This window comes from Thermobia domestica, chromosome 18, assembly GCF_964235325.1.
Source record: "Thermobia domestica chromosome 18, izTheDome1.hap1.1, whole genome shotgun sequence".
In the NCBI taxonomy this organism is placed as follows: Eukaryota; Metazoa; Arthropoda; class Insecta; order Zygentoma; family Lepismatidae; genus Thermobia; species Thermobia domestica.
The window spans coordinates 174267740-174292716 of record NC_137471.1 but is presented as its reverse complement, the minus strand read 5'-3'; the positions used below and the strand labels follow the sequence as shown (position 1 = coordinate 174292716).

The 24977-nt window shown below is 35.1% G+C and overlaps 1 protein-coding gene across 2 annotated transcripts in view; it reads left to right on the top strand.

The window, feature by feature from the left end:
- Window positions 1-1993: 1993 nt before the first annotated feature.
- The window catches only part of LOC145675530 (uncharacterized), a 92261-nt gene continuing 69277 nt past the window's right edge, over window positions 1994-24977 (top strand). The window contains exons 1-2 of one of the 2 annotated variants that reach the window (XM_081746014.1): window positions 1997-2886; window positions 16932-19103. In XM_081746014.1, the coding sequence (XP_081602140.1) occupies window positions 2522-2886; window positions 16932-17706 (1140 nt within the window). In that variant the 5' untranslated portion in view covers window positions 1997-2521 and the 3' untranslated portion in view covers window positions 17707-19103. Of the gene's footprint in view, window positions 2887-16931; window positions 19104-24977 lie in introns of those variants that run through there. The other variant, XR_014129145.1, reaches the window with a different exon arrangement.

The following is a 24977-nucleotide window of genomic DNA, read 5'->3' as shown; positions in this document are numbered from 1 at the left end:
TTACAAACTGGTTCCTGTTCAATTGTAAATTACTATTTTGCTACTTTCTAGTGCTAATGGAAATAAAAAATAAAAAAAAAACTATCATTAATTATATAAGGTAGTCAACTAATTACATTTTTAAACCTCCAAATTATTTAAAACGTAAAAGCAAATGATAATAAATGAAAATAAAGTAATTGGTCATATCGTTCTTATAATTTGGAAAGTAAAATAAAGAAATGGAAATAAATTCCTTCCCGGGAATTTATATGCCAGGAAAAAACCCGAGAATATTCCCATTTTTAAATTCCTTCCCACCGGGAATATTCCCACTGCCCATCACTAGTTGCGTCATACCCCTCTTTGTGGCACAACTGTATATACACATTTTGCAACCCGCGCAACTGAACATTTTTATTGATTGTTCAAGCACTTCACCATAAAAATCAATAACAATCTTGTAAAGTTGTTCTTCTTGAGCACTTGCTGTTTACACCAGCACAACCTCACACTCCATTCTGAATACAATTTAACCATGCTAACCTGTGGCTAGAATAGGGTCCAGGCTAATCTAAATTAATTAGTAACGGTTTACTAACTGAGCCCTCTACTATGTGCTAATCAGAGTTTTTGAATACATTTTTGATAACCATTCGTTAGTCAAACTCTTAGTATTAACATAATCAAACTTCAAAATGACTCTGCATACGGCGCATTAGAAATTTCCAATGGCATTTTTAGCTGAGGCATTATAGTTGTGAAGATGAAGGAAAACTATATTTTTTAAATACGCAATTATTCTGTATCATATTAAAACCTGATCGTATATTTGATTGGAAGTACCGTCTATAGTTGCCGGGAGAGTATCCTTAAATATCGAGTAGAGTGGGCGTTATGTCGAGTGCATCGTGTTTTGTATGCCCTGTGATGACGAGAGTTGTGGAGATTTTCTATATATATTAACTACACTTACACTCATTTTTATCTTTACACGTTCATACATTCCTTTCTTTTTTCTACACTTTTTCCCATTCATTTTACACTTCACACTTTTCTCTACCTTTTGCCCTGTCGAATTTGGCCTTCAGCCCCCTTTAACTGTTCGAACTTTTCTCCTTATTTTGACCTTTCCCTATTATAATATACTTCTCTCCAAATTTGACTTTTTCCCGATTGCGAAAATACTCTTTTCACGTATTCTTACTTTATCATACTTACTACTATCTATCTGTTTTATGAGTTAACATCTTGTTAATTTTTATCATTTTTCAACTATTCAAATCTTTACATTTTACAAATTTAATTACCTTTCTAAATTGCCGATATTTTTCTTCAATACAGTGCATATTATCACAACTTTTTGATGCTTACAAACAAACAAACAATCGCCGAGTGAGCGTTCGTGGCTGCGGAAATATGCAACTGTAGAAGTGAATCTTATAAATTAAAGTTTTTGTTCACGTTCCTGTAAATCATGTCATTAACGGTTCGTGAGTGGCCGTTACGGCGAGTGTGTCGTGTTTTGTTTACTCTGCGAGGACGAGAGTTGAGTGGGCCTTTCTATACATATACATTACACTTACATTCTTTTTTTCCCTTTACACGTTCATACATTCCCTTCTTTTTTCACACTTTTTCCCATTCGTTTTGCACTCCCACTTTCTCTATCGTTTGCCCTGTCCATATTGGCCTTCAGCCCTCTTTAAATGTTCGAACTTCTCTTCCGATTTTGACCATTACCCTGTTGTGTCATACTTCTCTCCTGATTTGACTTTTTCCCGATTGTTCCATTACTTTTTTCACGCATTTTTTACTTTCTCATACTTATTACTTTGTCCATGTCATATACCTTTGTACTCATCTTGTTACTTTTTCTCTTTTTTCCACTAATCACATCCTTACATTTTACACGTTTAATTATCTTTGTAAATTGCCGATAGGTCTTTTTTCAGACAGTGGCAACGATCTTTTGCGCAACTCATATGACGCTTCTACAAACAAACATTTCGGAGTTCGGCAGTGGCTGTTACAGTCGGTGCCTCGTGTCTCGTGGTGCTCCGTGAGGAAGAAGATTAACTGGGCCTCGCTATACACCTACACTACACTTACACTTTCTGTTACATTTACACGTACATACATTACCTTCTTTTTTATACTCTTTCTTTTTCACTTTAAACTTCCCACTTTCCCTTAACTTTTTGCTCTGTCCACCTTGGCTTTTCGCCCTCTTTCCCTGTCTGAACTTCTTTCCCGATTTTGACCTTTTCCTGACTTTGACTTTTTTTCCCGACTTGTGTCCTGTATTTTTTTCTATTTTGCTTCTGAATCATAAATCCTCTGTTTGAGGTACTCATTTGACTAATTTGCACTTGTAGCATATATCACTATTGAGCTGATGCACCTACTTATTTGACTGATAATAGTCTTTAGACAAAGACAAAGAGAAACAAACATTTCATTATTTTTTAATAACACTGGCAACAAAAATATAAGGGCAGTATAAGAACAGTGTTAAGTTCTTATTATATTTCAATTCACAATGGCTTTTGAGGCGTCTGTTAAGTCGGAATTGATGTGCAAAGAAGAAATTGCTTATGACTTACCTCAGGAAGATCCACTCGAAGGGAAAGGGTGGACATACGAACTGATGACTGACAACAAAGAGTTAATATTATCTACAACGGCAGGAGAGGAAACAATGGACAAGGATACAGCTATGTGTTCTTTGGATGTGAAACTAAACGTTGATAGGGTAAAATCAGAATTAGCAGTAGAAGAAGATCCTGCATTTGAAAGTACTATAGAAACGCTAAGAAACAAAGTGTTTCAGGGGACTTGCGCGTCGTACTCTAATGACTCCCAAAAATTAACAACAAAAAGTATAAATTCAGTTCGGCCAGAAAGGTAATATTAAATTTTTCATTTAGCAATTTGCTCAGATTGATAATACGGTCACATGCATTCCGAAACTTTGTAGGGTAATAGTATACATGAGATTGCCCTTGTTTTCGGTGCTCCAGGATCTTCTTACTCTTGCATTACGTAGGGAAATGATGTTATTTCATGTGGAAGTGGTAACAGAACACAAAGGAAACCCAGATCATGTTGTATTCACACTCTAATATAAAGTGTGAATACACCCTGATCTGCGTTTCTTCAGTGTTCTATTACAACTTCGACATGAAATACCACCATTTCTGTATGTAATGCAAGAGTAAGAAGTATCCTTGAGCACAAGACATGCGATATGCGTTAAATCCCCCCCACACACAGTCATAGATAAAGTACAAGGGCACTACACATGCAGATATTATAAAGTACAAGTGCAAATGTGAGGAATGAAAGTAAAAAGACAATAAGGAGCAGAAAGCATTCATATCGAATCACAATCAAATACTAGGAGGATACATTCGAGCTACTTCCAAGAGAAAGTTGTGAAACCGCGTTTCTAGGGGATACTTTTTCTTCAAAAGAAAGGAGGCCACATGTTCGACGAAATTATGTCTGTTGTTCCTAAAACCCGCGTCCCTACCACATACAGAACACAACGTGGGTTAAGTTTAGAGTTACCCGTACGCTTTTTATAAAAATCAGAAAAATTTACAGGAGAAATGAGGTAGGAAATGATAATTTGAAGTTTTTATTTGATGTTTAATAATGTAAGTTCTGCAGGAGGGTTATGTTTATTGCGAGAAAAGATATGTGGAAGTTAGTACTATTTGCCGGATGCGGAAGCATTCGCGGAAGGTTTCAGCAGCATGGTAGTTGTAAAATATGGGGAATATGGTGAACAGGTGTAACGGGTGCGCAAAAATAATGAAGAAAACCTTTTAAATTTTTCTGAAGCCCACGGAGTACTGAAGCCAAACGAAATGTAGCACTTTTTAATACTTTAAGCATTGTTTTCTCTATGTTGCAAAGTCCATGTGCACCTTCAGACTGGAGAGGCAACTCTAAACTTAAGCCCACAACATACCCATCCGAAGCAGCGCGCTTCACTAGTTTTTTTTTTTTTATTTTGTACTTACTTCCAGTAGAAGATGCACCTATAACCAACATTGTTAACAACACGAGGTTACATAAGTTTTCCTCCCTCCATCTTTCTTCTTCTGTCATTTCTCATACTACTACACCATGCTACCTCCTACCGAAAGAACACCTACCGTCAAATTGCCCAGACCCATAACTAGGAATGGCATCTGCACGGGGAACACACCTATACCTAGAGTTCCAAGATGTAATACGATCAGCGAGGAATTTTCCTCAATTTATACACATAATTTTAAGCATTATAGTTCGCATGGAAATTACCAAAAACTAAAAGTAAAAATGAAAAAGCAAACTTCGCGTTGCATTCTCTTCACGAAAACCTGTACGAAATGACCCCCAAACCTCCCATTTTGTCTGCAAACACCGCTAAGCAATCACGCTTGACCTGGTAGTACTCGATACACCTCAGCCATTTGAACATCACAACTCGTCAACATAAATAAAGTCAGAACAACAACAAACAGGTACGTTCTTTTTTATTTTCGTATCAGTCGAGAAGTAAATGAAAGTCTCTTTTTTACCTCCTAGTTAAGATCGTAGATACTCAATGAATAATCACTGAAAGTATGAGCGTCTAGCTCCTTCGGGAAGTGACGCGGTTTTACGTCTACTATATCGCTTTGGAGGTTAAAACCAATACTTCACGAGAAATATTTAGGTATGGGAGATATCTCGAACGTAAGTCAGTAATCTACAATTTGGAGATAAGATGGCACACATAGACGAGCTGTATACCAAATAAAAATAATAATAAGATCGATACCACCCATACAAATCTTCCTAGTTCATATCTTAATAAAATAATTATTTCTGTATTATTGATTACACACTTCTCACTAATGTTGCACATATTTAAAATATGGGTGCTCGACAATAATATTTATATAGAGACTTATGTAAAATAACAAATTGTGAGAAGGGTATTTATCCTAGAATTTTCCAAATTTAAACGTAATGTATATATTGGAACAAAAACTATGGACGTTTGTGATATTACTTAGGATTAAGCTCAAATGGGTCTAGCCTCATTTTTCGGAGGGCTTCTTCAAACATACAAGACAAACAATATTTTAACCAACAATGAATGTTCATTAATTGTAGAGGTCCATATATCAATCCGTTACATAGCTGCACTCATTTCTTTCAAGGAAGTCGACTTTTGCATTCCGAGCAATCATTTCTACGGTATGTACCGCGATATCTCTATATAGGATCACTTTAGGGGCTTAGTGAACGTACATGATATATGTATTATTTTAGAAACAACGCTAACCAGCATGTGCTACATGGTCGGAAAAATAATATCGCCATGCAGATCAGGGCATTACGCAGAGTGTTCGTAAACGAGGATATTGCAAATATTGTTTTTAGGATAAACTTACATGTCTTAAGTGTTGAATGTGTTCTTCTACGTTCCTAAGTATTTTATAGGTAACATCCTGAAATGCTTTCTTTGCTTGTATATTTGTGTTCGAAAGTAACACAATATATTAGGGACGTAATTTCTTAATTATATAGATTCCTTAATTCCCAAACATTTTTCTGGTTCCGTATCATGATTTGCCATATTGAATTTTGATACCTCATTTCGCTTACAGTGGTTACTAGCTACCGTAACACTGGGTTACTTTGCATATCGGGCATTTCTTTTCAGAAAATATGAAAAGAGTTTCACAGTCCTCTGTCGGTAAAGCCATGAACTGTAAACAGAATTACCTTGTAAGATAGAACATGTAACTGAATTTTGGCCATAAGATGGGGGTTGGCATCAGTTCTAATTAGCGGGAGTGTTTGTTGTACTGGTATGGAAAGCAGTCACTGTAAAGACCGCCAAATTTTAAAAGAATTTCCGGCAAATTTAAGTCAGTTTCGTAGAATACTAGTGTGCGTAATGTGACTGATGTAATTGTTGTAATTGAAATGTGAAATGTTTCATAAGGGGGGGTTACTTTGTCTATACTTTTCTGTACAATGTTTTCCCTTCAGTATTTAAACATTTTTCTTTCTGTACAAAACTGCATGAATTTTATTAATATTGATATTAGAATGATGTTACCGGTATCAGTGCTTAGTTTGAATTATGGATATTTGTAAAGAAAATTATGTGTTTTTTGGTACTGACCCAGGAACCATATTCTAATAGTTTAGCATACGTCCCACAAAAGCGCCAACTCACGAACAAAAAAATTGATCCTCGTGAACTGATTTGATTTGGTTATTCCTTTTGTCCAAGAATATCATCCGAACCGTAATCAGTGGAAGATTTACGGGGTTTGTAACTTTCAGACAGAAGCCCACCCAAAATTGCATGATTTTTTTTTTAAAAAAAGGCAAGTACTTAATTAGGCTCATACAGTAACTTTAATCGATTCTTATTGGTTCAGTCACTTCCTGGAATTGTTTCTGCCTTAGTCAGCTGTTGGAAGTGTTCGTGCCTTTTGTGTGACGTCCTTTTTGAAAGATTGGTTGTAGTTCATATTTTTCTCACTAGGTGTCTCTGTACAGTCATATGGTAGGTTTTTAGTGTGACGTCACATGTTCTTTCTGCTTGTATGTGTGGAATGTGATGAGCGGGTAATTGAATTTTCGTCTCATGGCGACGATCGAGTTAGCAAGTGCGATTGAGAAACCGTAGCATGAATTTAATACAAAGAATTTGAACTTGCCGTTTTTAAACAAGTTTGTATTAGATTCGGATATGAACTCATATCGCTTTGCAGCACTGTGTGCTTTAATTCAGTTAGAGAAAACCTGTCATGGTTGTGGTCGAAGGCTGAAGTTATTTCCGACGTATGGTAAAAGAGGGCCTTCATTGGTTAGTCTTTTCTGTAATAATAACAAATGTGCTCGCTTTAATAAATTGATGTCTGTGCTGAAAGGAAGATTTTTCAATAATATGAAATTGAGTATTGCACATGTGTTTTTGCTATCTTATTTTTTCGTGAATGAGCAATTGTGTGTTCATTATTCATGAGAACGAATTTGCTCGTCCGTGCGTCTGTCAACGAGTATGAGAGGAAAATGGTTAAAAAATACAGAGAAACGTTTTCTTGCAATTGGTTCAGCTTCCAAAGTGTAGGTTTCTTCTTAATTAACTCTCTATTCAAACCTGAAGTGGTTTAAGTTAACAATTTCGAACTTCAACGTTTATCGCTGCACAGTTAATATTGTAATATAGCGAAAAGTATTTGTTTGTAAACGATTCAGCACCGTAACACAATTTTACTATTATCCAATGTATCTTCCGAAAAGGAAAATGGTTGAAATTTACTATTGCATCCAATTTTAAAAGTAATTTTTTGTAGAATAAACGGTAAATGCTTTCATGATGCTGTTTCTTATAAATTTTTCAGCGTCCCTCGAGTAGATTCAATTTCCTCGATTAACCCAATAGTCAAACTGAAATTTCTTCAGACTAGCCATTAGTTTCAGACTTAGCTAATGAAACCGTAGAACGGAACGGTAAACGGATACGATGAGTGATACTCCGAAATGATTCTGTGCCTATACGCAACACATAATGACTGGGTAGACGCTCTGTCAAAATGGGCGCTTTTGCAAATTCTATATTGCTGCCAGTTTCAATACCGGTTTCATCGTTTTTTGCTGTAAAACGAAGACGGTAACAGGAAAGGAGAAGCGGTTTTCTGTCAAGAATTAAGCGTCTCAAAACAACATATCGCTACTATCGTGGATATTACTAGTACTACTGGTTTCAAAATTGATCTCCGTAGAGAGAACACTGTAAAAGCTATCAGGAAGCGACTTTTTGCATAGGATGATGCATCGCAAGCATAGGCTCTATCTTCTTTATAAAAAATCTTAATCAAACCAAACCAGGTTATACTTCCAATTTGAACTTCTATCGCCAGAGTACGGAAACATAGCAACGAGAAATCCTTCAAAAAACAATTGAGCTTCGAACATAAAATGACTCTACAACACTCTACCAATAGAAGAAGTAGCTCAAATTTAATATTAATTTACGTTTCAATAATTATTTCTGTATGACAATCGCGGTAAGAGTTATGGGGGTGCGTTTTTACAATAAGCTGAGCGTTCTAAGACATGGTTCCACATTTTCCACTAAGCACTATTCAAAGCGAAGCGGTTTAAATTAATCGTTTGCGGTGTTAATATTTTTCATCGTAGGACGGAAACCGCAACAGATATTAAGAAACTGTTTGAGCAACTGATTGAGGGTCTGTAGTGGACATATCACAACCACAGTACGTTACAAAGTCGGAAGTTGTTGAAATTTTCTAAACTGGAAATTTCAATAATGATTTCTGTAGAGTAAAAACGATTAAGATTCGGTCTCGTACAATCGATTCAGCGTCTCAAGTGTAGGTCCATCTCCTCCGTCCACTCTGTATTCAAACCGTGAGCGTTTCAAACTAGCCATTTCTGATTTCAACATTTATACCTACAGCGAAGTGCGGCTTTCTGGAAATATTTCAATTTTTAAATTGTACATATCGTGATTACCACAGAGCTCTCCCAAACACGATCGGTTTTCAAATTTACTGTTACATCCGATTCGATATATATTTTTCAACTTTCGTTGCCACAGAACAACAGATAAACAGAATCAGTTTTCTGCAAGCTATTCAGCGTCCGAATACAATATATCATGACTATTCACGACACTGTCATATACAGAAGTAGTTCAAATAAATCCAATTTCAATACTTATTTTCTTAGTGGTAGAATGCTAAAATTTATCATGTTGCAGTTTCTTGTAATGGATTCTGCATTCAAATAGTATGTTTATTTTTTCCGTTGAAATTCAATTCAAACTGGACGTGGTTAAAATTATCCGTCTCAGGTTTCAACATTTATCGCTTCAAAACGAAAATGGTAACAGGTATGTAGCAGCTTTTGTTTAGTAAGTGTTTAGTAATCCTGTTATCTAATTTTCATAGAGAAAAACTGTATAAGATGTCGAGCAGTTCTTCTGCGATCAGATCAGCGTCCTAACGTTACCTTCTATCTTCTTCCTTAACATTCTATTCACTTAGAATGCCCGGCGGGAGCTCATATGGTTCGGATTCCACGTTAATCAGTGGGCCCACATCTCATATAGCTTTGCTGCTGAACTGACGTTAAACTCAAAATCAACTAAACTGAAATTAGAAATGCTAAAAATTAACGTTTTTTTTTCAACATTTATCTCTATAGAAGTGAAAAAGTAAGGGATAACTAGAAAATAGATTTTTGAGATGGAACCAGCGTCCAAGGAACAGAATCCTTGTTTGATCTTCTTACTATGTGGGAACAAATTGTTACAGATGTACTACCTCAAGTTTTAGTATTGAATTCGCATATTTTGGAAGTCTTAGATTCACATGTGAAACGATATTCACTTGTTTAATTTGGGTATTGTATTACATGTTTAACACATCCCACCATGTTGAAACCTTTAGTCATGCAGAAAAAAGTTGTAGCTATGTAACAGATATTTGGCAGAGGTTATGTGAATGGTTAATAAAAAATGTGTTGCCTTCACACACTCTTTTTTACTGCCATGAATTTTAACCTTTATCCTGATTTGAAATATAATCTTAATACTAGGCAATGCTGCTATTTTGTTCGTTTTTCAGGTATGTTTGAACCACTACAAGATTTTACCATTCCGACATTTACGTTGCTTATTTCTCACATTCAGCTAACACCGTATCAGTTGTTCATAAACGCAAATATTTTACGAATTTTGTAACTTTTTGAACTTTTTCATTATAGTTACCTTAGTGTAAACATAATATTGTTGAGAGATTTTTAAACACTTCTTTATTTCCTTTTTCCATTTGTGTGCAATATTATCCCGCTTCTTTCCCACTACTAACTAGCATATAAGTAAAACCTCAAACTATTAGCTCTCTGGTAAAACCCAGGACTTACAACAAAACTTTAAGTTTATGAGTTTGATTCCCGTTTGAGTCATTTTTATGGTATGTGATGATATATACCTTAGTGCACGAATAATTATGTCAGTTAAGTTTCGTCCGGTTCAGCAGACTTCAGTTGACACTTATCACTTTGGAGGAGAAATTTGCTTTGGATGTATAATAATTTTTGTAATTTTTGGTTGTTGCTCTAATCAATGGAATAAATTTAGTTGTTAGAATAGACATATCACGCAGCTACTTCTACAGAAAGGCCACATTGAGGAAAGGATGATCATCTCTTTTATCTCAAGAAATAGAAAGAAAGAATAGTGGTTTCCATAATCTAGTTTGATCTACTAATCCTCATAAACATGATTTAATTTTTTTTTAACTATTAGCTTCGACCGCTATTGTATGTATTGGTGATTCTATCTACCTGCACAATCGTGTAGGTCAGGGCTGGAAGGGTTAAAAATGCTTATTAACAATCAGCAAAAAGACGTTAAATTTTGAATAACTTACTTAGCGTGAGATGAAAAAAAGAAAGTTTGCGCTCTATATATATAGTTAACATTTACAGTAGGAAGACACCACATATTTTTACACAAATAATGAAATCGATATGTCTATGATAGGCTGGTCACGTCGCTTGCGTCAGTAATATGCATGTGAACTGTAAAACTCTTGTGAAAGGATGGTGTGTCAAAAGCGATAAGATAATATTATACAATACTATACTCTAAGAATGGGCTATAATAATCCAAGTTGACATGGTTTAGTGTAGGTTAGTATCCAGTTGAGAAGTTAAATTTATGAGGTGTGGGACTTCGGGTTTGGTTAATCACTGGGTGAATGAGATTCGTATATTCTTGAATGTATACTAAAATTTAAAGTGAAGTATATATTTTACTTTTTAAGATTTTGATATTTGCTGCTAAAATTACACATTCAAAATTATTATTGAAACTTCAAATGAAAATCACGTTTGTTGCAAATAATTGACTCTTTCGGCCTTCATTCACAATTTCGCGAACGTATGCTCAGTATGTTGTACTTTCTTGTAACCAGCGAAACAAACATCTGATCACGAGGGTGCTACTTCTGCAAAAGAATGTGCAGAAAACCAATGCTTAATTTCAAATTTTGAATTTCACAGATAGTAAATACAACCAGGACCAAGCTTATGCTTATTGTCCCTGGTTCAGGATTTGTCCAGGATCTTGATCGTACTTTAATGAGATGTGGGCTAGACATTTATGCGAAGAAAATGCACTTTGTCTGAAATAGTGTAAATAAAATGTATACCTTCGAAATGCGATGGTAAAATCGGGAAAAGATTTTCTTGAAAATTCATTTCAGACGTTAATTATCATTATTATTTTGTAGTTTTTACGTTGTATGTATTTGGAAGTGTCCAGTGTTCATTACAACATTAGACATATAGTATCACGTAATTTTATTCCTCCAAGTTTGTGTTTAAAGATGGTATATTATGTATGACGCCGTTAAAGGTACGTAGTTATACTTAGTGAAGAGTGTCCGTAAGTGTTATTCCGTAAGTATTTTTTTTGTAGTAACGCGGGAATGAAACAAATAATATTAATATGAATTACGGAGAAGGAAATAGTGATTCCTCGATATTTTTTCCCAAGAAGTACGTAGATATACTTATCCATTTATGTAGATTGCTCAATATAAGTAAAGAAGCACGTTCGAAAAGTATAAAGGCGTTGTTTGAAAGAGAAATGATGAAAATATTTTGTTTCCCAGTAATTTTTTTTAAATCGTATATTACAAGCGTTTTTGGCGTTTCTGACGTTGCTCTTGTTAAAACATCTAAAGAAGTCTATAAGTTGATTTGAAGTTTACAGTTTGATTTTACAATATCCCCTTGAAAACATAGTTTTTCTATAATTCATTTTATGCTAGCAAAATTGTGATCACTTTAGTGCAACAGGCAATGCATGCTGAAGTTGTGTACATTGCATATTAATTATATATCACATGGTAAATTTATGTACTATAAAATCTTCTCAAAATTCTACGTTTTTATCTCGTAAGTCGTAGATCACTTGCTCACTGGTATAGCGTAAAGACATCTCCTAACCATAATTCACTCACTTGTTCTAGCGTAAAATTTATGTATGTTCTCTTACACGTAGGATCTTCATTCTAGGGACAGTAACGTAAGAAAACAAAAAGTTTTCTAAATGAGATACATGTCTGGATAACTGCAGACATGCAAAATTTAATTTCAATCGATTCAGCCATTTCTGTAGCTAATACCAGATTAGGTTGATGTCAATTTTTTTGTACTGTGGTATAGTTTGCAGATTGTTCGTCTTCTCTCTCTTGAATGCTTATTTCCCAAAACACTGCTGCACGCGACACTTTTTTAAAAGTAAAAAAGCTAGTTTGCCAACTGTCCTTTCTCTAACAAGACATACCACTCAGATTATAATATTTGTCGTACAATTTTTATTTTCTTCCCGTCTTTATGATACTCATTTGGATGAACGTAACGTAATAAAATGCCACTTAAATGAACACACTCAACATGTTAAATTATTTATTTCAAACAGTTCAGATCCCTGTATTTTATAATGTGATGCATAACATATTTCTTCAGTTTTTCGGTATTCAGTGTGTAGAATTTATCTTCGCACGCCCTTTTTACTTTTAGTCTAAAGAAACAATGACTAAGAGTGTTTCACGATGCTAATAACACTCGAGGGGCATTGTTCGCAAAAATCCTGTAATAGCAGGATTGCAAACCTAGTATATATTTCGATTTCTGCGAATAGCATTACAGCAAGTTATGATAAATTCTATATTGAGAGCACAAACATAAAAGCACTGGTAATAATCTAAGAGTAACGAAGGTGCTAATGGTTGTCCTTATTACCGTAACGTGGAATTCTGGAATCATTACATCTTGTGTTTCAAATAAGTACATAAAGATTCCAAGAAATTGAAACCTCTATGCTTCTCAAAACTATGTATTTAATTAGGATGTATCAGACGTAACTACGTAGCTACATATCAATATACGCAAAATTTTACTATCTCAAGGTATCAGACTATATAAAAACACAACTAGAAATTGGTATATTTAATGAAATCAATTACCTTGTGAAAAATTTAGAAAGTTGTTATATCGTCCCTTTGTTTCTTTGTAATCATAGTTACAGTTTCTTGTAGCTGCAATTGCAAAAAGCTCTTCCGATTATTAAATTTTCTAACACAAAAAGTTATGATATATAAATAATGTTTGTGACATCGGGTCTCTATTTTCACTTATAATAATGAAATATTTATTCACCAGAGCACGAAATAAGTATTTTGATATGTACCTGAGTTAACTCTGATATCGTATGTATCGTGGCGCTCAAAAGTCTTTGACCAGGTTATGGCAACTACTTTGAAAAAAATGCAGAATATGACAATTAAATCTGTCATATATGTAGTTTTGTGTGCAAAAATACACACTTCTAGGTCATGGTGAGTGGTGGGTGTTAGTGGGTCATGGTGATGGTGGGTCGCAGTGGGTCGCGTGCTCTTGACCCACGATCGACTGACCTTCCGACTCAATGACCAACTCTAACTGTGGCACTTTTCGGAATATCTGTACAAATTTTGAAAAAGTTCCAAACGATATGTAATGGTTACAATTTAGGTTAAGGTATTGCTAGTCTGCTGTTTAATTTTTGAATGGAACTACGATTCGCCATGACATTTTTCTACATATTGTTTTTGTGATAAAACGTTACTGAGGAATAGAAATTACAACTGTTTTTCGATTCAAATTTTTTGAGTTAACAGGTTGAAAATGAAATCCCTTAATGTTCAACTATTATGCCTGTTAGGTTAAGGAAGACTATGATTGAAGCAAGTGAATTATGATGGACGAATTGGTGTAATGATGAATTGGGAGTGTCCCGAGAAAACCCACGAGCACTATGTTATCCGTCTCAACCTTACTTGACTTGGGAACAAACCAGCACCCCACCCATCAGATTGTTTAGTAGGGGGTCTCACTTTCAATTCCCGTAGGGAAAGCCTTTGAAATATAAAATGCCCTCAGTGTATCTGTGTTCGTGTCTCTGTCGTTCAAGGTTATTGAAATTACCTGTAAAACGAGATTAACCGAATATAATAGAGATAAGTTACAGAGATACTTTCCGTCTTTTTTAAATTTAACGTTGAATTTTCTGGACTGCACTATTTTATCGTGACCAAAATCAGTGGTTCATGGTTAATAAATCATTGGAATCGTAAACGTTTGCAATTTCCTACATAGATGAGTGATTGTTGACTCTTACTTAATAGAACGGTCTTAGGTTAGTGGCTTGAGCATTCGCTTAGTGTGTTAGGGGTCTGCGGTTCGATTCTGCGAGGATATTCAGAAAAAAAATATAATTTAAAATGTTCATATTTCTGATACATAATAAAATTAAGAATTGTCAATTTCTCTCGTTCTTACAAGTTAGAGTTGAAACGACTTCCTTCACAGGGAAAAAGTAATTACATGACCTCACAATATACAATTTCGATTTCTACTGTCTGAAAACTTTGCTTATTTCGCAAAAGAATCATGATTACAAACAGGTTACTTTGAGGCCTAGGTGAGTCATAAATTTGCCTGAAACGTCATTGTGTAATTGTTACTAAGTGTTCTTCCACTCTTACTAGAAATAATAATAATATTTTCGTTCGGCATTTACAACAAGTTCCAAAAATTGAAAATAATAACTATTCTTTTTTGTATATTTTGATAATATATCAATATAACGCATACATAATCCAATGTCTTTTACCCAAAAAAAGGGTGTTACTTTGAAAGGGTATTGTGATGAAGACAAATCCTACTTAGCTTCTGTTAAGGCATCCGAATGTTCGATTTTCACATTATCCAGTAGCTGACACTTTTTTCGTATCTTTTCTTTGCACAGTATCTCTCATAACTCAATTCATCGTTATATAGGATCCAAAGAATTTATCTTCATTTTCGTAATTTCAGTATGTTTATTTGCATTGCACAAGGATGTAATTCTGAGGTATCAAATATTCAGTAATAACAATAATAATAACATTATAGACAAAAAATTCCGTATGAGGAAACTTTTTATTAAAGCCTCGCGTGTAAATCGCCCGTAGCGTAAGCGAGAAGTTACAAAATAGTCGGGATTAGAGAGAAGTGTCAGGACCAACAGGTCATACCCTCTTCATACGTTCCTACAACTAGCTAAATGTTTTAACGGGAAGTTTCCCTACCACTAGCTAAATATTATAACGGAAAATTTCCCTACAAATAGTTAAATATTATAAAGGAAAGTCCCTACAACTAGCTAAATGCTTTAGCGGAAAGTTTCGAGGGAAATTTGGTGTGGAAATTAGGGATTCTGAAATCACAAGAGCCGTAAGAAAATTTGTTTTTAAGTAATGGTTATGCCGCCCAAGCTACACAAGACGTCGATGATGAGAATGAAAGAAATATTGGAATAAAGAAAGTGGGAGGAAACGGAACCCAGAGATAACCTATCAACACACTGTTTGTTCAGCACTAGGCGGGAGTTGGGTGGAACACGTTGTAGCTTTAAATTAACAACACTTTAGTAATAATAATAATATAAATAATGCTATTAAAAGCTTTAAAGTTGGCAAAACTTACTTAAACTTAGGGGTTTCGGGGAAGGGGTTCCGTACCTTCATGGGACACATCTACAGCTACTCAAATTTAAACGGAAGCCTTCCGCTAATATTTCGTGTAGAAAATATTTTACTGTACGTTTTCAGGAAAATAACCGTAATAAAGAGAACTGAATATAATTGAACACTAGAGCTTGTAATAAATTAACTTGTGGAGTTTGCAGATGTAATTATAAAAGCTTAGCTACAAGAATATTTACACAGACCAAAATTAAGTGAGCTCTGACATACAAAGTAACAAAATAATGTATAAGATTCAGTGTACAGAGCAATTGTTGTTTAAAGAATGGCTTACACAATTTCGAGAATCGAGATAAGCCGAGAAATGTTTACGATACTTTTCGTCTTGTCTCGATTCTCATCTCCAAAGCATGACGATAGTTTGACTTAGCCTTGTCCCGTCTTGAATTACAATGTTAAGTTTCATCCCGATTTTGTTTGTTTGTTTTAGAATCGAGATGAGAAATTCGTGTTTTCATGGGCAACATTACACAAAACCGAAATTTTTTTGGCTAATATCACGTTTCTGCTTGTAATGGTATGACCTGAGCGATAATAGGTTTTTTAATTTTTAAAAATTCTTTATGATAATTATTATTCTTAGTACTATTATTCCTGAAGGATTGATAGTTCAAGTTTCGAAACAAACTAGTATTCAAAAATTTGAATGTAAAAAAGTGTGTGTTATCGCCCATCAATCGCCATCAAAATTTCTAAAGTAAAAAAAAAAAAAAAAAAAAAATGCACGACATGCATTCGATCGAGGAACCTGCAGATTACTGGTCAAACGCCTAGACTACTGAACCGCGATCATCACGCTGTAAATGATTCGTCTTCAGTCTAGATACGTTAAGTTTCTCTTCCTCAGCTTGTAAAGTTGTATATTATTTTTTTCTTCCTATCAAAAACATTTCTTGTTCCCCTTACGGTGATATAAGTGAATGATCTTCGGTACAGTTTGTATTAAGAAGTTGAGTTGTTCTTAAACCTTTGGATCGTAAGTTTGTTTTTTTTTCCACACGAAACTACAGATAAGACAGATTTCTGGTCAAAGACTTATAACCGCCACGATATAAATAATTGTTCAATTTGATATAGTGAAAGAAATTAAAACCTTTTATTTTGAGAGTAGAGAGATACAAAGACTTCTCAGTGGTACTCCATTTCATATTTCTAAAATATTTCATGTAATAAAACAAATTAAGCTTTATTTGATCATAAAATATAGCGATTAATTACATTTTTTTTGTTACTTAATCATTATCTCCATTCAGATTTCCTTGGTTGTTGAATTTGTTACAGGCGCGATAAGATATTAGCTTTGCACGGAGAACAGGATACGTTTATTACAGTAAAGGGAGCCATTTGTCATTCAGATGAGGAATCTCATACTTCGTTACAGTTTGGCAAAGGTATTCATCGATCACGTTTGTCAAGACATATGCTGACACAGGAAAGTGAAAAGCTTCATACGTACGAAAAGCGAGATAAATGTTTTAGTCAAAATTCAACTTTGTTAAGCGGTAAGTTAGTTCATACAGGCGAAAAATCCAACATCTGCGGAGTATGTGGAATGATATTTAATGTGTGTTCAAGTTTGCCTAGGAACAAGTTAAGCCACACAGAAGAGAAACATTACTCATGCCAAGAGTGTGGTCGCGCATTTACTCTACGCTCAAATTTGGCTAGACACATGTTAACCCACACAGGGGAGAAACATTACACATGCGAAGAGTGTGATAAGGCATTTACTGGACGCTCAAATTTGGCTAGACACATGTTAACCCACAGAGGAGAAAGAAACCACACGTGCCAAGAGTGTGGCAAGGCATTTAGACAAAGTTCACATTTGTCTACACACATGTTAACCCACACACGAGAAAAACACCACACGTGCCAAGAGTGTGGTAAGTCATTTTCTCGACGTTCAAATTTGGTTACGCACATGTTAAACCACACAGGAGAAAGAAACCACACATGCCAAGAGTGTGGCAAGACATTTAAACTTAGTTCATATTTGTTTACACACGTCAATCCACATAGGACAAAAGCCTCACTTATGCGAAGAGTGTGGTAAGGCATTTAGGCATGGTTCACATTTGTCTAAACACATGTTAACCCACACAAGAGAAAAACACCACACGTGCCAAGAGTGTGGTAAGTCATTTTCTCTACGTTCAAATTTGGCTACACACATGTTAATCCATACAGGAATAAAACATCACAAATGCCAAAATTGTGCTAAGGGATTTTATGGACGTTCAGATTTGGCCAGACACATGTTAACCCACACAGGAGAAAAACTTCACACGTGCCAAGAGTGTGGTAAGTCATTTTCTCAACGTTCAAGTTTAGCAACACACACGTCAATCCACACAGGAGTAAAACATTACACATGCCAAGATTGTGGTAGGGGATTTAATCAACGCTCAAATTTGGCTAGACATATATTAATCCACACAGGAGAAAAATCTCACATATGCCAAGAGTGTAGTAGGACATTTAATAAACGTTCAAGTTTGGCTAAACACATATTAATCCACACAAGAGTAAAATATCAGAGATGCTGAAAGTTTGGTATGGGATTTAGTCTACGTTCAAGTTTGGCTACATACATGTTAATCCAAACAGGAGCAAAACCTCACATATGCCAAGAGAGTGGTAAGTCATTTAAACGACGCTGAGAATTGGCTACTCACTAAATTAATTCACACAGGAAAAAAATCTGACACGTGCCAAGACCCTGGAATGGAGTCTATTCAACGCTCATACGTGTTGATCCTAGTGATGGGCAGTGGGAATATTCCTGGGAAGGAATTTATTTCCATTACTTTATGTTCGAAATTATAAAAACAATACGACTAATTACTTTATTTGTATATATTGTGATTTAGTTCTAGGTATTAAAGAATTTTGAGGTTTAAAAATTTAAAATTATTTAACAATTTTTTTATATATCTAATTACATGACATTTTAAGTTCCATTTTCATTGCACTAGAAAAGAATAATTGTTAGCGGTTCACATTTGGCCAAAACTACGAAAATGTAGGTTGATTTTCGGAAGAAACGAATTGATAGTAGCGTTCGAGTAGTCAAGAAAATATCGAACCCATTTTTTTGGGAGCAGTAGTTGAGTTGTACAAACCGGAAAGGCAAGTCGAAATGATTTATGTGAGAAAAGAAAGTGAATTGTCGTTAACGAAGATAGAAAAGAACGTGTCCTGCGGTTCTGTAACCCGCCTTTACTCGATAATGCTTGCTTGCCAATACTACCTAAATTTAATATTGGTAATATAGTTTAAAATGAAACCATAAACCAACAACATCGGAATTGAATATCGCAAAAAGGTAGGGACAAAGTCTGACCCGTTAAAGCTAAGCAATCGCCAAAAGTAGCGAAGTACTAATTTACAAATGATGGAAAGAAAGCATTTTGTAAAATTAATGTAGAATTATGTATAAATACAAATGAACCACTATTAATAAGCCGTGAAGCACCGTTAGTACTAGACGTAAGTATTTCTCGTTTCTCTGACTCGAATTTCTAAAGAGGTGCTCGGTCTTCTTTTATATATGAATTAACGCAAGGAATTTCGAGAAATGGGCAGGAAGAAAAGTCTTGTGTGGCAATGTTAGACGCAAAATTCTAAAGACAAGAAAGTGTCTTGCAAATATTGTGAACATACATATTTATGCGCAAATGTTGACAAAATGGTGGTACGTGTATGGTCTGGCAGTTACCCAACCTAATTTGTTTTTACCATTTAAGAATTTAATATGTTTATAATATCAGTAGTAGAAGTTTAGAAAATCCACTAATATATAAATTTGAACTGTTTAGCGGTTTAAAAGTATGTGGACTTTTTATACGATTTTTGAAACATATTTATTTTGATAGAACATATTGTAAATAAATATCCTTTTTGCGTACTGTCTAAATATAATAAAATATCAATAAGATATCATCGTTCAGAATATATATTCTAAAGACTCTCTTGCGGACAGCAGTAATAATATACTGTGATATAAAAACCAATTTAACTTTGAAATCATAATTTAGTAACAGAATGCAATTTTCTTTTGATTGTACATAAATTTCCGGAAAAGTCCCATTTTTGGGAATCTTTCCAGGAATATTCCCAAAAAATATCTTCCTGGGAATTTACCCATCACTAGTTGAGCCACACAGTACTAAAACCTTACACGTGAAAATATGTGGAAAAGGATATAGTCTACGCTCAAACGTTGAAAGGCATTTCAATACACAAGTGAAAAACCAGAGATGCAAAGAGCGTAGCATAGCATTTACTCAAGGTTCACATATAGCAAATCAAATGTTAATCCACGCGGGGAGTGTAGAAAGGCATTTAGTGGCAGTTCACGTTTGGCAAATCGCATGTTAAAACACACAGTTCAATGACCAAACTTCAATAGGATTTAGTTTGAAATCAGCTTTGTCAAAACACTTAACTAGACATAGCATATAGAAAAGAATTTGACGCACTCACAGCTTATTAAGTCAAGTTTTCTAAGAAATGCTAAGTGCACGATAAATACCCTGCTAAATAGGTCTACAATAGAATTAAATATTAAAGGAATCAGACCACATTAAGCCTTTGAAATATCGTACTTGCCCTTTGTAATGGAAAGTAAGTTTTGGAACACAAGTTGTTAAGTCTGTATTTTGGGGGCAAATTTTACGGGAAATTGGTTCTGCATCTACTCTACGAACGGCGCTACTGCTTTGCCGCCACAGGGATTACTGCATACTGAAAAGATGCTGACACCGAGGAAGATTCGGGTGACAATTCCACAAATGAATGTTTATATAAAGATAAAAACTCCAAATATACCAATTCTTGAGACTTCTTATATGTAAGGGAGTTTTGAGCAACACGTTTAAGCGACGTCGATAATGAGGATCCAGCGGGAAAACATTTTTCCATGTGTATTCCAACATTAGGACTTTCTGGACCAACTACGTTTTGGGTGCACCTTGCTGGCGGATACATTCTTGCGCAGGTCCGTTTTCGCCGCATATATTTATATTTCTCGTTTCCAGGACATTCTTTCATGCTAATTGACAGAAACTTTGAGTAAATTAGGGACAAGAAGCGATCAAAAAATCAGGTCCTCGTCCCATCCAAATGGGTCAAATTCATCAGCCAAACTTTACGTTAAAATCGTATTAAGGTTGCATGTGTAAAAAAATGACTCATTAATAATAGGGAACACGATTGCTATCCAGTAGCTGACGTCTTTGATTTCAAAACGGCATTAATGGCATTCTTATCCAAAGTCTTAAAGACTTTACCGGAATACATGCTGTATGGTCGGAGAGAGAGTGTGTAAGAAAAGTTCGTCACACAGTATCTTGTACTCTTTCTCGCTCACAGTCGTTTCTGAAGCGCGGGATGATGAAAAAAGAATGTGCATGTGGGTTGTTAAAAATAAAGTTAGTAGTTATGTTTTGTATTCCTTACTTATTCTTTATTGTGTACTCAGAAGTTTTTGAGTATACTGACTTCCCAACTTTTCACTCCTTTAATAAGAAAAGTTGTTAAATAAGGTTTCAAATTTTCTTTATAAGTATGTGGTACTGTAAGACAACGTCACACCTCTCGAAACGAATCAGCATACAAAATTTTAGTCCATTGTATTAATATATCGGTATTTCTATCAAATTTAAGGCGCGATCCTGCAAAATCTAGCAATAATGAGTTAGCAACTTTTGATTCTAGTGCGTCTTTTGATTCGCGTTCAAGCTTGGCAAGATAAATTTTAATATACACAATTGGAAAACTTCAAACATACTTCGAGTGTGGAAAGGTATTTGGTCTATGTTCAAGTTTGGCAGGACATTTTAATACACAGATGAAACTCTCACACATGACAACACACAGGCGAAAACAAGATTTATATGGAGCTCACGTTTTGCAACGCACATCTTAAAACAAACGGGAGAAAACATATTATTAAATTCTAAAAAAAAATAAAGCTTTCTAAGTGTGTAGAAAGGACTTAAAGGTTATATTTCGCAATAGATATATTAATACAGATGGGGAGAAATTGCTCGTGTCAAGACTATGTAGAATGGTATAATCGAAGTTCAATTTTGGGGAAACATGCTATATCATACAGGTAAAAGATGGCTGTGCATAATTGTAAAAGGCTTCTACATGAAGTCCATTCAAGTTACACACGTGATAAAATATACAAATGCGAGAAATCTTAGTTGTCAAAAATGCTATATAATTCGTTCAATATCGCGTATCAATCTCACGTACTGGTAATTCACGTTTCCGCTCGCGACTACAGCAATTCGGCCGTGATCGATTATTCATTTTTTTTTTTAAGCATTGTGCATGGTGAAAAGTGTATGTTTTAGAGCATTTAGGTTTAGTAAATTAAGGCAAATCATTGCTGACCAAAAGTATACTTTTAAATTAAATTACAACACTGCTAAATATGAATGAACACGGTGAACAAACACAAAAGTACAGAATCCAACCTAATCAACATCCATGTGACTGAGCTTCTGGTAATGCTGATATCTATTGTAGGGAGCAGTAATGATTGAGTGCTTTTTCACATGTTTTTCCACAATATGTGGATTCAAGGATGGTTCAAAGTTAATAATCATCCACGTCACTGCCCTCTTTCTGAGTTTGCTGGCATGTATTGCAAGTAATGGTAATTGTTGACTGCTTTCTGAACACGTTTTCTCCACAATCATTACATTCAAGGCCAGTTCTGTTGTTTTCCCTTGACCCGCAGATATAGCAAATATATCTTCGGATTGCTTACACTGGTTCTTCATGGGTAGTTAGTTTTCTGTATTGTGCCAAACACACCAGCAATTTTTTGCAAAGTTGATATTTTGGGAGCAGCTTTCGGGTTTGCAATTATTAGATCTAATGCTAACTCGTACATATATAGTCTTGTTGTCTTATTTTTGATGTTAGGGCAGTTAAAACTGAAACAGCGACTGAAAAATAATACATATGAAATAATGAAACTTTTAAATAATAAAATAATGAAATTTATATTTACATTTTTATGTAAACGTGAAACAAAAAAATCACGATTTGGCTCCCTCTGACGGCAGATAGGCCGCCCACCCTCCACTACCAACTTTGGGATTTTACTGAAGGGAAGTTATGTCTTTGATTGATGTTTCTCGCAGAGGATTGATGTTTCACAGTAGCGAGATATTGCTTTAGGATAACACATAACTTTCTAATCCACATTTATAAATGGGAGAGAAACGGACTGTTTTCCAAGAACAGGAAAAACAGGTTTCCCAGAAATATCTATTAAAAGTGAGCGAAAGTAGAAAACAAAGAAATAGATAATGTCGAACGCAGAAACGTCAGGCTTGTATTGTCCTGGCCAGAGGCTCTCTGTCCGGAGAGAAAATAAGAGTAATTCATCCTCTGGAGGAGCGATAGAGAAATGAGAAAGTGAACGAGCAAACGGATTGAACAGGAAAATACGTTAAATATGCATTTGAGAATTTGTTACAAATGTATTCGTTAAAATTTTCAGTACTTTCCTCATCTTCTGAACGTCATATATCATTGTACATCACAAAAGGTATGCTAGAAGTTTTAGACTTAGATCTGATAAGATACCAAAATTGTTTAGTGTTGTTGATGCTGGTGTCTGATTTTTTAAAAATATAGTATAGATATTTGCTGCATGTCAATAGCTTTTTTATATTAAGTTCTATATCAGAAATTCTTTTTAATATATGTATTCATTTGGAAATGTACGACAGTTCCCAAAGCTTTTTTTTTTTTAATTTCGTAATATGTAGCGACTCGGTTCGCTGTTCCTTGTTGGAAATTTCATTGTTTGTACTTTCTTGAACAGTACAAGATATTTATTGTTGCATTAAAAACATGAGCGAATGAATCCAGTGTCTCGTCTGTTGATCCATCTAGTAAAAGTGTTCACTGTAACACCTGTTGTACTTAACAAATTTCACCCAAAGGGGCATTTCTTCACTCGGGTACAAACTTTCTTTTTGAGTCTAATTGCTGGCGTGGAACTAGTGGTCTGGGAGAAGGAACTCTTTATATGAGATGACGGATTCTATCGGAAAAACAGAGATGGCATAATCTAAGCTGTTACTCTTACGCGCGTTATGAAAATTGTACTATCCCAAATCGAGTGCTTGAGTAGAATAGTGGACAAAGGGATGTCATTTGTGTCTGAAGTTATCCCTTGTTTATTGTAGATCCATATCTAAGCCCAAGCTATAGTCAACGAAATGAGCAACTTTGTCACCTTGTGACAACATCTGGAAATGATTCGTGGCATGTTTTAAGTAAACTTTGAGGACTGTTCCTATATGGTTTGTAGAAACAACCGGCGAAGTTTGTTTTTGGACAGACTTACCTCTGCTCACACTCACGTACGAGATCATTCTGTGCTCTGCTGCCCCATTTATTTTAATACTACAAACAAACCGCCCCTATGGTCTTGCGGTCGTTTATCTATGTAGAGAAGTGGTTGAGAAACGGCATTCCACTGTTCCTTACCGATACTTTCAAACATGTTTCACTCACCACTAAACAGCCATATTTCAGCAAATAACTAATATTCATAGCACAGTCCGTAAAATTGTTTTTAATGCTTTGGTAGTATAGTTTAAACGTGGTTTTCTGTTCACTGCAGTTTTCATCAGCATTATTCTGTATATCGCCGTATGAAATGCAGAATATGGAGCACCTTATTTGGCACACTTCTCTACCTGGGATCACGTTGTCAAGGTTCCTCTTTTCTTGCCCTCTGTGTTGAATATTGTAAATTATATTAATTGAGTGTTCTGTAGCAATAAATGATAACGATATTTCACTGCATTTCCAGCTGGAGATACTGTCAAACGCAGAATCTAGCCGCAACCTTACTACTGGGTTCAATATAGGAATGATAAAGCACAGAGATAGCACAAATATTTTTCCCGAAGCAGGAGCACGAACTTTAACTTTTCTATGGTTTGATGCTATCTTTTTGAACGTTATGCATAGACGATCCTAAGTACATACAAAGATTTCTTACTGCCAAATTTAACATACAGATTTACGGTGTGGTTGGCTGCGCCATCCAAAATCTGTCAAAAGCTTTCGATCCTCTAACCAAAAGTTTTCCACATAGCTTTCCTTGTCCGATTACCTAGTCCCACTCTGGAGCTATACCAACGTCTAACTTTTCCTACATTACAGTACTATATCGGAAAACTAAATCTCACCTATATCAACAACGCTTCTAAACTCAGCACCCTTTATTGATGCAATATCTAGTATCTCATTTTAGACACCACACCAAATCGCTATCAGCAT